The sequence below is a fragment of the Schistocerca gregaria genome, chromosome 2, assembly GCF_023897955.1.
Source record: "Schistocerca gregaria isolate iqSchGreg1 chromosome 2, iqSchGreg1.2, whole genome shotgun sequence".
In the NCBI taxonomy this organism is placed as follows: Eukaryota; Metazoa; Arthropoda; class Insecta; order Orthoptera; family Acrididae; genus Schistocerca; species Schistocerca gregaria.
In genome coordinates, this window is record NC_064921.1 from 628,016,937 (window position 1) to 628,030,259 (window position 13,323).

The following is a 13,323-nucleotide window of genomic DNA, read 5'->3' on the forward strand; positions in this document are numbered from 1 at the left end:
ACATAAAAATGAGATTTTCCAGTGCTGATACCTTTGGTTCTGTTGGTAATAAAAAGGTAGGGTCAAGTGTTTTAAATAGCCCTTGGGTTAGGGACAATATGTATACCCAACAGAAGGATCATCTTACTGTCACTACCTTATTGTATGGGGTCAAAGTATGAATATTGCATGCTTCATACTGATAAGGCAAATGGAGGAAATTGGTTGGTTCTTTTTTTTACATTTGATGTGGTCTACAGTGGGCTTTATGGGCCTTAAGGAGGCTCCATTAGTTCAAGGGTGGTTCCTCAGAAAACCCCCAAAAAAGGGCTTTTTTTTTTACTGTATTTTCACCCTCACTAATGGGCCAAAACCCAGCTGAGGTCTCCAAGATGGCTATGCACAGTAAATGGCTGCATCTTTTATGATATATTCCTAATATCCTGGACTCAAAAAATGGTGAAAAATTTCTTTATATCTTTATCAATTCTGAAGATAAAGAGATTCAGAGTTACCGTCTTGTACACATAAAACACTCTCATAAAATCCAGTGCAAGGCAAAAACATAGTTTATAGAGTGAAAGTGACTTAGCACAAATAAGTTTGCTGCAAAGTATCCCCATTATTATTTGGGAACTGAAGCACATGCAGAATTTTTTTTCTTGTAAAATCCGGTCAGAGGTTTAAAATTAGTTTTGCATTATTTCAATTTTGCATAAGTAAACTGCCTAAATTTTACTGATCAATGCATTTCTTTTCATATGAGTGGCATTTCTCCTGCTGGGGGAGGGAACCAGTTTTTTATTTTTTATAATGAAACATATAATGCGGAAAAATTTTGCTATGATATGTGTAAAATGCAAATGAACTATGGCAAGACCTGACTGAAAAGAAGGCAGTGCTTGTTTGATACAAATAACTATTATTGATTTAACATGTACTGCTGGATAATGGCTTCTTGTATACTTTTTCATGTATTATGGTATGTATTCCTTATTGTTCCTGAATGTTTCCTAATGTCATCTACATATCTTCCATTACATCACTTTCTTGGTCTTCCGCCCCCCCCCCCCCCCCCCTCCCCCCTGCGGGTCCGGGGTAAGAATAGGCCCGTGGTATTCCTGCCTGTCGTAAGAGGTGACTAAAAGGAGTCTCAACTGTTTTGACCTTTAATGTGATGGTCCCCATTGGGGTTTGACCTCCATTTTTCCAAATTCAACAGAAGTACGAGCCTTTTGGGGAAGGACACCTTACATGGTGCACCATCAGTCCTCTGTGCCCTAAGACCTTGGCACTCTTTATCGTCTTGGTGTCGTAACTACACCTTCCATCCCTTATTTTGGGCATACATCCCCGATGGATTGTGTAAGTTAAATCACTAGTGTGTCACCATCTGCACCCACGATCACTATGGGCTACCCATGGCACCCAAAATCCAGCACGGTAGCCAGCCCGTTGTGGTGGGGTCGTCATGGCGCATGTACCCTCTAGATTGTAGCCCCCTGACAACACAGGGATCGTACTGCCGATGCTTGAGCTGACACCTCCCCACATAAGCCAAGGAGTAGATGCCCGAAGTCATTCCCTTCCCTAGCCACACCATGGGAGGAACGTAGGGCATAGGACAGACAGGAGTCGTATTCACCGCGATACCTTGTGTGCAGCAGAAATGATGGGGATTCGTTTTTGGGAACTAAGCCTCTTTCATTCGTGCACAATCTCGAAGATAAGTTTGGGGAGGTGGCGTCTCTTTCCAAAATGAGGAGTGGGACCATTCTGATACAAGCAGCTTCATCTGCACAGTCCCGGGCATTACTCGCCTGTGAGAAGCTCGGTGACATCCCCGTTACCGTTACTCCTCATAAGTCTTTAAATTTGGTCCAGGGGATTATTTTTCATAAAGATCTTCTGCTCCAATCTGATGATAAGCTACGAGAGAACCTGGCACGACGAGGTGTGCACTTTGTCCGTCGTGTCTTTAGGGGGCCCAAGGATAATAGGGTCGCTACCGGTGCCTTCATCCTGGCCTTTGAGGGCGACTGCTTGCCTGAGAAGGTCAAGGTCATGATCTACCGGTGCGATGTCAAGCCCTATGTCCCGCACCCTATGTGATGCTTCCAGTGCTGGAAATTCGGACACATGTCCTCCAGGTGCACTGCCAGCCCCACGTGTCGTGATTGTGGACGACCTTCGCATCCTAATGCTCCATGTGCTGCTCCGCCTCCCACCTGCGTTAACTGTGGGGAGCATCATTCTCCCTGCTCGCCAGACTGTGCAGTCTACCAAAGAGAGTGGAAGATACAAGAAATGAAGACCCTGGACCGTTTAACTTACCAAGAGGCAAAGAAGAAGCTATATCGACTCAACCCCACACCTATGTTGAGGAGTTATGCTGCCACCACCAGCTCCTGCAACGACTCCCTTCTCCGTTGGCCCACAGAGAAATCAAGTAATGACTGCCCCACAGCTGGGACAGGCCACTCTCTCTTCCACTGCTCCCAAAACACTCAGTTTGGGAGCAGTGCGCCCCGAACAGCCGGGGACGTCAGTCCCCACCTCTTAGCCGGAGGGGCGGCAGCCCTCTCCGTCTGCTCGGCCGGGGACGCAGCAGCCTCCTCCGGCCTCACTTGTTCGGAAGGGATCCCTTGGGGGAGTCCCTCCCAAGGACTTCCCCAGTGTCTAACAAGACACTAGCCAGTGGCTGAAGAAGGCACCAGCTGCTGGTCGAAGGGCTTCCCGCTCTTCGTCTGTTCTTGATGATGCATCAGGAAAGCCCTCTCGGCATGCAAACCCTCCTCCGAAAGACAAGAGAGAGAAGAGGAAGCTCTCTAAGAAAAATAAGGACCCAGTGGTTCCTGCACCACCGCTTCCTGTCAGCTCAGCCTCTGAGGATGACCTCGATCTCGCCGTCTCCTCGGAAACTATGGCCGTAGCGACATCCGTCACTCAGTCGATGGCAGCATGTGACCCTGCGAAGTAATTTGCCTTTTCCGTGCCTGCATGCCCCTACAGGACACGCTTTGTACAATCCTCCAGTGGAATTGTGGCGGTTATTTTAGCCATCTACCTGAGTTGCGTCAGCTTCTAAGCACGACACCTGCTTTGTGCATTGCCCTCCAGGAAACCTGGTTCCCGGCAATGCGGACCCCTGTCCTTCGTGGATACAGGGGTTATTACTGCAACCGTAGCACTTACAATTGTGTGTCAGGTGGAGCCTGCGTGTATGTCCTTACCTCTGTATATAGTGCTCCTGTGCCCCTTCAAACATCATTGGAAGCTGTGGCTGTGAGAGTAAGGACTACTCAGGACATAACCGTCTGCAGTGTCTATCTCTCTCCAGGTGGTACAGTCTCCCCGACCGAATTGGCTACACTTGTCACCCAACTTCCCACGCCTTTTCTTCTCCTGGGGGATTTTAACGCTCACAATCCCCTGTGGGGTGGAACGAAGATTACTGGCCGAGGCAGAGATGTCGAGAATCTCATCTCCCAACCCGACCTCTCTCTCTTAAACACATTTCAGTGTGGCGCATGGCACGTTCTCGGCCATAGATCTGTCGTTGTGCAGCCCAGGCCTTGTACCATTGGTCTGCTGGAGAGTCCTTGAGAGTCCATGACAACTTGTGTGGTAGTAACCATTTTCCCATCTTCCTTTCAGTACCCCAGCGTTGCTCCCATGCCCCCTTGCCTAGATGGGCATTTAGCAAGGCAAACTGGGAAACGTTCTCCTCTGCTGCCACTGTTGACTCTCTCCCCCACGGTGCCATCGATGTGGTGGTTGAGACACTGACTGCAGCTATTGTTTCCGCTGCGGAACGCACCATTCCTCTTTTGTTAGGGTGCCCCCGGCAAAAGTCAGTGCCTTGGTGGTCCCCGGAGGTCGCTGAAGCCATTAAAGGATGTCGGCGAGCCCTTCAGCGACATAAGAGGCACCTGTCTTTGGAGAACCTCATTTTCTTCAAACGTCTACGTGCTCAGGCATGGCGGCTCATCCAGAGGCGGAAACAGGAGTGCTGGGAGAGGTACGTTCCCACCATTGGTTCCCATACCTCACCCTCCCAGGTGTGGATGAAGATTCGTCGCATCTTTGGATTGCAGCACTCTAAAGGTGTCCCAGGGCTTACAATCAACGGGGCGCTATCCACCGATGCCGATGCAATTGCCGAGCATTTCGCACAGCACTATGTTCGGGCCTCTGCATCAGGGAATTACCCGCCCGCGTTTCGCGCGCTAAAACGCCGGAGGAATGCAAACGGCTTTCTTTTGCTTTTCGCCACCCTGAGGCGTATAACACACTCCAAAGTGCCCTGGCACAGTGCCCCGATACAGCCTCTGGGCCAGACGGCGTCCACAATCAGATGCTCAAACACCTGTCCCTGGACTGTCAGCCATGTGTTCTTGCCATCTTCAACCGCATATGGGGCGATGGTGTCTTTCCGTCGCAGTGGCGAGAAAGTACCATCATTCCGGTGCTGAAGCCTGATAAGGACCCACTTAATGTGGATAGCTATCGGCTCATCAGCTTGACAAAGACTCTGTGCAAGCTCCTGGAACGTCTGGTGACTCGACGGCTGTGTTGGGTGCTCGAGTCTCGGGGTCTTCTGGCTCTGTGCCAGAGCGGCTTCTGTCTGGGCCCCTCCACCGCCGATACTTTGGTCTTACTTGAGTCTGCAATCCGCACTGCTTTTTCCAGGTGTGCCAACACCTCGTCTCCATCTTTTTTTTTTTCGACCTCTCCAGAGCATATGGCACGACGTGGCGGCACCATATTCTCTCCACGTTGCACGGGTGGGGTCTCCGGGGCTCTACCCCCATTTTTATTCAGAATTTTTTTATCTGTTCGGACATTCCGCGTTTTAATTGGCACATCCCATAGTTCACTTCATATCCAGGAGAATGGCGTTCCACAGGGCTCTGTATTGAGCATGCCCCTTTTCCTTGTGGCCATTAACGGCCTTGCAGCAGCAGTAGGGTCGTCTGTCTCACCCACGTTATATGCTGACGATTTCTGCATCTTTTTCAGCTCCTCCACCATTGGTGTTGCAGAACGTAGGTTGCAGGGAGGCATACGCAAGGCACAGGCATGGGTACTAGCCCATGGGTTTCAATTTTCTGCTGCGAAGACTTGTGTCATGCACTTTTGTCGGCGTCGAACTGCCCATCCCCACCCTGAGCTCTATCTTCAAGGTGCCATGCTCAGGGTTGTTGACACTTACCGTTTTCTGGGATTGCTGTTCGATGCCCGGCTTACGTGGCTTCCACATATTCGTCAGCTCAAGCGTCAGTGCTGGCAGCATCTGAATGCCCTCCGCTGCCTCAGCAACACAACTTGGGGTGCAGATCGTAATACGCTGCTGCAGCTCTACAAAGCCCTCATGCTGTCCCGACTGAATTATGGGAGTGTGCCGTATGGTTCAGCGTCGCCCTCAGCATTGCAACTGCTGGACCCCGTTCACCATTGTGGGGTTCGATAGGCGACAGGAGCATTCCGCACCAGCCCTGTTCATAGCCTCCTCGCTGAGGCTGGGGTTCCTGCGCTTCGTATTCAGCGTCAACAACTGTTAGCGAACTATGCTGCCCACGTCCGTTGTTCACCCCCGTCACCCTGACTACTGTCTCCTTTTTGCTAATGCGGCAGTCCATTTCCCACACCAGCGGTCACGATCAGGCCATACAATTGGGATCCGTGTTTGGTCACTCCTTGGTGAACTCGAGTGTTTGCCTCTTCCGTCTGCTTACCAGGTCCGCGCACATACATCACCTTGGTGTATTCGTCGGCGCAGCTTCGGCTGGAACTTTCCCGATGGCCTAAGGATTCGGTTCCTCCTGCAGTCTTGCGCCGCCATTTCCTTGCTCTCCTCGGCGCATACCATGACTCGGAGGTTATCTATACCGATGGCTCGATGGTTGATGGCCTTGTGGGGTACGCTTATGCTCATGCGGACTATGTCGACCAGCGCTCCTTGCCGGAAGGCTGCGGTGTTTACACTGCAGAATTGACAGCCATTTTTCGTGCCCTTGAGCATATTCGTACCAGCACTGGAGAGTCATTAGTCATTTGCAGTGACTCGCTCAGTAGTCTGCAGGCTCTTGACCAGTGCTACCCACGCCATCCCATCGTTGGTGCCATCCAGGGGTCCATTCACACTCTTGAACAGCGTGGTCGTTCAGTGGTGTTCATATGGGCCCCGGGCCACGTTGGAATCGCGGGATACGAACTTTCCGACGAGTTGGCCAAAGAGACAACCCGCAAACAGACGCTGGAGATCGGCCTACCGGCAATTGATCTCAGAAAGATTTTGCACCGTCGAGTCTTTGGGATGTGGGGAGATGAATGGCGCACTCTGTCTGCACCTACATAAGCTGCGGCAAGTAAAGGAGACTACAACTGTGTGGGGTTCCTCCATGCGGGCCTCTCGCAGGGATTCTGTTATTCTGTGTAGGCTCCGCATCTGTTGTTGGAATGTCATCTTTTAACCGCTCTCAGGTGTGCTTTTAATCCCCAGGGTGATTGATCCTTTCTTTTAGGTGACAATGTCTCTATGGCAGATCGAGTTTTATGTTCTATTCGCGCAAGCGGCTTTTATAGCTCCATTTAATTTTATTGCATCACCCTCTTTTGAGCTGTATTTTTAATTAGTTTTGTGTTGTAATTAGACTCCATCCTAATCTTTTAGGTGGAGGTTTTAACGTGTTGCAGAGTGGCTGGCTCATCCTATTATTTTCGTGATCAGCCAGCCACGATCCTCTGCTGTGCAGTTTTAATTCTTTCTGCATTTCTTCTCTGTTGTTTTTTGTTGCTGTGCTCCGTTTAGCATGTTTCTTTATTATTGACCGTGGGGATTTTCTTCCTATGGAATTTTTATCTTGTGCTTCGAATGAAAAATGGATGGTTTCACTGTGCTCTGTGTGTTTATGAAACAAGGGACCGATGACCAATGCAGTTTGGTCCCTTTAATCCTCAATCAACCAACCAACCATCTTGGTCTTCTCTTATTTCTTGGAATCCAGCAAAAAGCTTGCCTGATCTCTCAGCCATCCACTCAGCTTCCTACAAGTCCTGTCCGCCTTTTCTCCCATTTCATTTTCATCAATCAAAATTAAGTCGTTGTCTCGAAGTCCATTCCCAGATGTGTATGCTAGTTTTCCCATCTCTGCTACTAAGTACCAATATGCATCTCTCAGTTGTTTGCCAAATAACTCTCAGTTATGAAGTTTTTACATTTAAAGCCCATATCTCACAATTATAAGTCAAAACAGGCTATACACACTGTTTGCATATTGTCTTCTCAGAAACATTAAATGCTCAGTTCAGAAAACCCTATTTAGTTCATTAAAACACACAAAAGCCATTTTTAGTCTTCTACTTATTTCTTTTGCAGTTCATCCTGTTGCTGCATTAAAACTGTTCTACATATAAAAGCTTATTGTTAATTTGCAATACTTTCTTTTTGATATGTTCATTCTACATTATTTTAGTCTTATTATAGTTTTCAGGTCTGGTTTTTAACTTACTGTATTAAGTTCTTCGTTTTGTTATTTCAGATTATCTGTACTAGAGGAAAAATTAAGGAAAAACTTTGTTTTGTTGTTCTCAGTATTACTACTAGTGCTGCTGGAAACAATTTTGGTGGTGTGGAATCTCCCTGTTACTCTGTTCTTTCAGCTTTAAACCATTGAAAAATTGCTCCTATTTGAGCCCAAAAAATTAAAAGATGTTCCTTTTTATTTAAAATACTCTGAAAACTCAGTTACAGCTGTCTCATTTTAGCTGGCTCAGCACTTTTAAAAATTTTCCAAAAAAGTTTGGCTGGCAAACATATTCTTGTGTTTTATGCTGAGAGAAGAAGGCATTGGCAATGGCAAAGAGATGGAAAAGTAATAAATACTGGACGATAGTAGAACTTGGTTTTGGTATATAATGAGCAAAGGATACAATGGCAGTGTGGAGAGAAAGTGATAGACACAGTGACACTGAAACAGTACTAGGAAAGTACTGAAGGGGAAAATGCGGGAGGGGGGGGGGGGGGGGGCAAGAGACAGAGGGTATGACAGTGACAACAAGTAAGAGTGAGATATTGATGGTGAAAAGAGACAACAGCAATAGGAAGGAAGGAAAGATATATTAGTAGTAAGCAAGAGGGAGACAGTGACAGTGAGAGGAGATTGTATTAGTTGGACAGAATGAAGGGGATTGTAGCTGTGTCACAGAAGACAATGATATGAGAGACACTAAGAGGTAATAACAATGAGTTGCACTGAATGAGGGAGTGGGAAAGGGCAACGGGAAGTAGGTGGATATTAGTGAATTACAGCAGTAGACCAGGTGGTGTGAGTGAGCTACAGTTAGGGAAACGTGTGAAAGTTTGAGGTGACTTGCATGTTGAAAACAGCGTGAATATGTTCGCACCCAAAGTTTTTGGGAAAATTTTTAAAGTTGCTGAGGTATGCAGAATGAGGCAGCTAGTGCCTGACTTTTCAATGTCTCCTAAATAAAAAGGGACATAATTTAATTTTTTGTGAAAGAAGAATCTGACAGGGAGATTCCACACCACTAAAACTGTTCTCAGCAGTACTAGTAGTAATACTGAGAAATTTCAACTAACAAAGCAAAGACTTTTCTTAGTTTTTCCCCTAGTACAGAGAATCTAAAATAATAAAATGAAGAACATAGTACAGCAAGTTAAAAACAGGGCCAGAAAATAAACTATAATAAGACCAAAATAATGTACAATGAACATATCAATTAAGAAAGTATTGCAAATTAACAATAAAGTCATAAAACCAGTTGATAAGCTTTTGTATGTGGTACAGTCTTAACACAGCGAGAGGATGGGCAGCAAAAGAAGTAAGTAGAAGAGTAAAATGGCTTGGATGGGTTTTGGTAAACTAAATAGGGTTTTCAAAACTGAGCATTTAATGTTTCTAAGAAGAAAATATGTAAACAGTATGTATTGCTAGTTTTGACTTATAACTGTGAATTATGGACTTTAACTGTAAAAACATTCATAACTGAGTGTTACACAGCAAGCAACGCAGAGATTAATGTTGGTAATGATAATGTGTACAACTTTGCTTCTGCCATTTCTTCCCCCAACATTTGAGGCTTTAATGAAACAAATTGGTTACACATGTATCATTCTAAGTATTTTCCATTCTCCCATCTTTCGGGCAGTGTATGAATCCCATGTTGAAAAAATTGTTCGTCTTTTGAAGCGGTCCACAAATCGATCCAATTTGTGACTTCTTCAACAGATTGGAAGTGTTGGTCAACCAGGCCATGCACCATTGATCTAAACAGGTGATAGAGGGAGCAATGTCTGGAGAATACGGCGGGTGGGGTAGGACTTCGCAGTTTAACATTTCCAAGTATGTTTTGACCTCTTTTGCAACCTGGGGTCGAGCATTGTCGTGCTGCAAAATCACTTTATTGTGCCTCTTGCTGTACTGCGGCTGTTTGTCTTTAATAGTGCTCTGCTCAAACACATTAATTGTGTTTGATAATGAGCATCTGTTATTGTTTCACTTGGTTTTAACACATCATAGTACACAACACCGAGTTAGTCCCACCAAATTTAGAGCATGTTCTTGGAGCCATGACTATTCGGTTTGGCCTTCGACGTGGAAGCATGGCTGGGATATCCCCATGATTTTTTGCATTTAAGGTTATCGTAATGGACCCATTTTTCATCCCCGGTCACAATGCGATGCAGAAATCCCTTCCGTTTTTGCCTCTGAAGCTACTGTTCACAAACACCATTCTATGTCTCTTGGTTTCCGCTCACATGGTACACACGTTCCTTCTTTCTGAATCATGCCCATAGCCTTGAGATATTTTGAAATGGCTTGCTGTGTCACTCCCACTAATTGTGCTACTTCTTCTTGAGTTTGACACAAGTCGTCACTCAGCAATGTTTCCAATTCTGCTTCTTTGAAAACATTCTCTCTTCCACCACTATGCTGGTTTACGATGTTAAAATCACCGTTCTTGAAGCGTTGAAACCACTCACGACATGTTCTTTCACTAATAGCATCCTTGCCATACATACTTGAGAGCATTCGATGAGACTCAGCCACTGTTTTCTTCATATTGTAACAAAACAGTAACACCTCTCGCAAATGACGAGAATTAGGCTCGTAAACTGACATTTTCAATCAAGAACAAGTTTATGATGCAGACACAAATTGACTAATGTTTGAATGAGGTCCAAGCTAACTGCCTGACGTCTGTGATCTGTCTCTTTCGACCACTACTTAACGTTGTCGCTATCTATCGGCAAATGGCGAAACCAAAATTGTACACCTTTTAGCAGGAGAGACAGGAAAACTAAAATACATGCATCAGGGGGTGGACTAGAGTGGACGATTTAAGTTTGACTGATGAAGATGAAATGGAGGTGGACAGGATTTGTAGTAAGCTGAATGGATGGCCGAGAGACCAGGGAAGTTTTTTGCTGGATTCCAATAAATAAGAGAAGACCAAGAAAGTGGCCTAATGGAAGATCTGTAAGTGATGTTAGGAAACACTTGGGAACAGTATATAATTTTGTAGTGATTACCAAATTACATGAAAAAGTAGATACGAAGCCATTATCAAGCAGTGGGTGTTACATCAGTAACTATTATTTGTTGCAAGTAATCATTGCCGTCTTTTCAGATGGAAATTGTGTAAATATGTTGCTGTACTTCATTTGTATTTCACACCCATCATGGCAAGTTCTTTTTCATATTATATGTTTCATCATAAAAAACAAAATATTGGTGCCAAAAGCTACTTCCTCTTTCACTTCATGCATTGAAAAACTACTTTGAATTGTACACCATATGAAAAACTTCATATTCCAAGTTACTCTAATTCAAGGACTGTCATTGTAGCCTAGGACTAGGTGGTTGTTTATGCTATTCCTTTTTTGTCGTAGGTCTGCTTGTTATGTTATGTTTATTATTGTCTGCAATAATCTTATTATATTCTGAATGTCTCTGGCTATTTAGATGGGAAAATGGGCATTTTCATAGTCTGAAAATATTGTGTAGTAAAGTATTTATCAGGAAGTGTATTGTGTTGAAGTTTGTCTTCTTTCTTATTTTATGTTTCAGAGCAAACGAGAGAGCAGAGCAGAAATTTCTGGTAACTTTTAATTGTTTAGCTGACATCAGTCACATACACTATACATGATTATTTAGTAGTTGAAGTGAGTGTATTGTGATATTACAATTAGATTTTTATTTATTTGTTTATTTTTACTGTAGTAATTTTTTTGTAGGTGTGCCATTTGGAGCTCTTTGCCTGTTGAATTATGTTTTTCTCAGTTTAGCCACCTTCAAGAACAATATATTGTATACCTGTGTTCACACTTATAACGATGTGATGATTTTTACAGGAGCAAGCTTTGCAGAAGCCCTAGGTATGGTTGACCCCATGATTAAGAAGAAGTCTACAAACTCTTCTGGATCTAGCTCAAATTCAAAAACAGCACGAAGCTCTAGCAGTAAGACATCTGCAGTAGTAGAGAAAAGCAGCTCTAAGAGCAAAGAAATGAAGCCACCCAAAGTTATTCCATCTGCCAAAGATGAGGTAATTTGAATGTAAATTTTTATTCTATTAGTGATTTAATGCTGTGTGGACCATAAAGTTAAGTGAAGTAGTGGCTTTCATATTCATTGGATGTCACTGTTTAAATAAGTGTTTACAATGCAATTGCATAAGTAGTTCAGCCCCCACATGAACCATGGACCTTGCCGTTGGTGGGGAGGCTTGCGTGTCTCTGTGATACATATAGCCGTACCGTACGTGCAACCACAACGGAGGGGTATCTGTTGAGAGGCCAGACAAACGTGTAGTTCCTGAAGAGGGACAGCAGCCTTTTCAGTAGTTGCAAGGGCAACAGTCTGGATGATTGACTGATCTGGCTTTGTAACAATAACCAAAACGGCCTTACTGTGCTGGTACTGCGAACGGCTGAAAGCAAGGGGAAACTACGGCCGTAATTTTTCCCGAGGGCATGCAGCTTTACTGTATGATTAAATGATGATGGCGTCCTCTTGGGTAAAATATTCCGGAGGTAAAATAGTCCCCCATTCGGATCTCCGGGCGGGGACTACTCGAGGATGTCGTTATCAGGAGAAAGAAAGCTGGTGTTCTACGGATCGGAGTCTGGAATCAGGCAGGTAGGTTAGAAAATTTAAAAAGGGAAATGGATAGGTTAAAGTTAGATATAGTGGGAATTAGTGAAGTTCGGTGGCAGGAGGAACAAGACTTTTGGTCAGGTGACTACATGGTTTAAAACACAAAATCAAATAGGGTTAATGAAGGAGTAGGTTTTAATAATGAATAGAAAATAGGAATGCAGGTAAGCTACTACAAACAGCATAGTGAATGCATTATTGTGGCCAAGATAGATACGAAGCCCACACCTACTACAGTAGTACAAGTTTATATGCCAACTAGCTCTGCAGATGATATAGAAATTGATGAAATGTTTGATGAGATAAAAGAAATTATTCAGGTAGTGAAGGGAGACGAAAATTTAATAGTCATGGGTGACTGGAATTCGACAGTAGGAAGAGAAACATAGTAGGTGAATATGGATTGGGGCAAAGAAATGAAAGAGGAAGCCGCTTGGTAGAATTTTGCACAGAGCATAACTTAATCATAGCTAACACTTGGTTTAAGAATCATGAAACAAGGTTGTATACATGGAAGAAACCTGGAGATACTAAAAGGTTTCAGATAGATTATATAATGGTAAGACAGAGATTTGGGAACCAGATTTTCAATTGTAAGACATTTCCAGGGGCAGATGTGGACTCTGACCACAATCTATTGGTTATGACCTGTAGATTAAAACTGAAGAAATTGCAAAAAGGTGGGAATTTAAGGAGATGGGACCTGGATAAACTAAAAGAGCCAGAGGTTGTACAGAGTTTCAGGGAGAGCATAAGGGAACAATTGACAGGAATGGGGGAAAGAAATACAGTAGAAGAAGAATGCGTAGCTCTGAGGGATGAAGTAGTGAAGGCAGCAGAGGATCAAGTAGGTAAAAAGACGAGGGCTAGTAGAAATCCCTGGGTAACAGAAGAAATATTGAATTTAATTGATGAAAGGAGAAAATACAAAAATGCAATAAATGAAGCAGGCAAAATAGAATACAAACGCCTCAAAAATGAGATCGACAGGAAGTGCAAAATGGCTAAGCAGGGATGGCTAGAGGACAAATGTAAGGATGTAAAGGCTTATCTCACTAGGGCTAAGATAGATACTGTCTACAGGAAAATTAAAGAGACCTTTGGAGATAAGAGAACCATTTGTATGAACATCAAGAGCGCATATGGAAACCCAGTTCTA

General features: G+C 44.4%; 1 protein-coding gene across 2 annotated transcripts in view; it reads left to right on the plus strand.

Moving 5' to 3' along the window:
* Positions 1-13,323, plus strand: part of LOC126334639 (transcription elongation factor B polypeptide 3) — a 156,730-nt gene that overhangs the window by 37,049 nt on the left and 106,358 nt on the right. For both annotated transcript variants that reach the window (XM_049997078.1, XM_049997079.1), the window contains exon 3: positions 11,360-11,553. In XM_049997078.1, the coding sequence (XP_049853035.1) occupies positions 11,360-11,553 (194 nt within the window). The remainder of the gene's footprint in view (positions 1-11,359; positions 11,554-13,323) is intronic.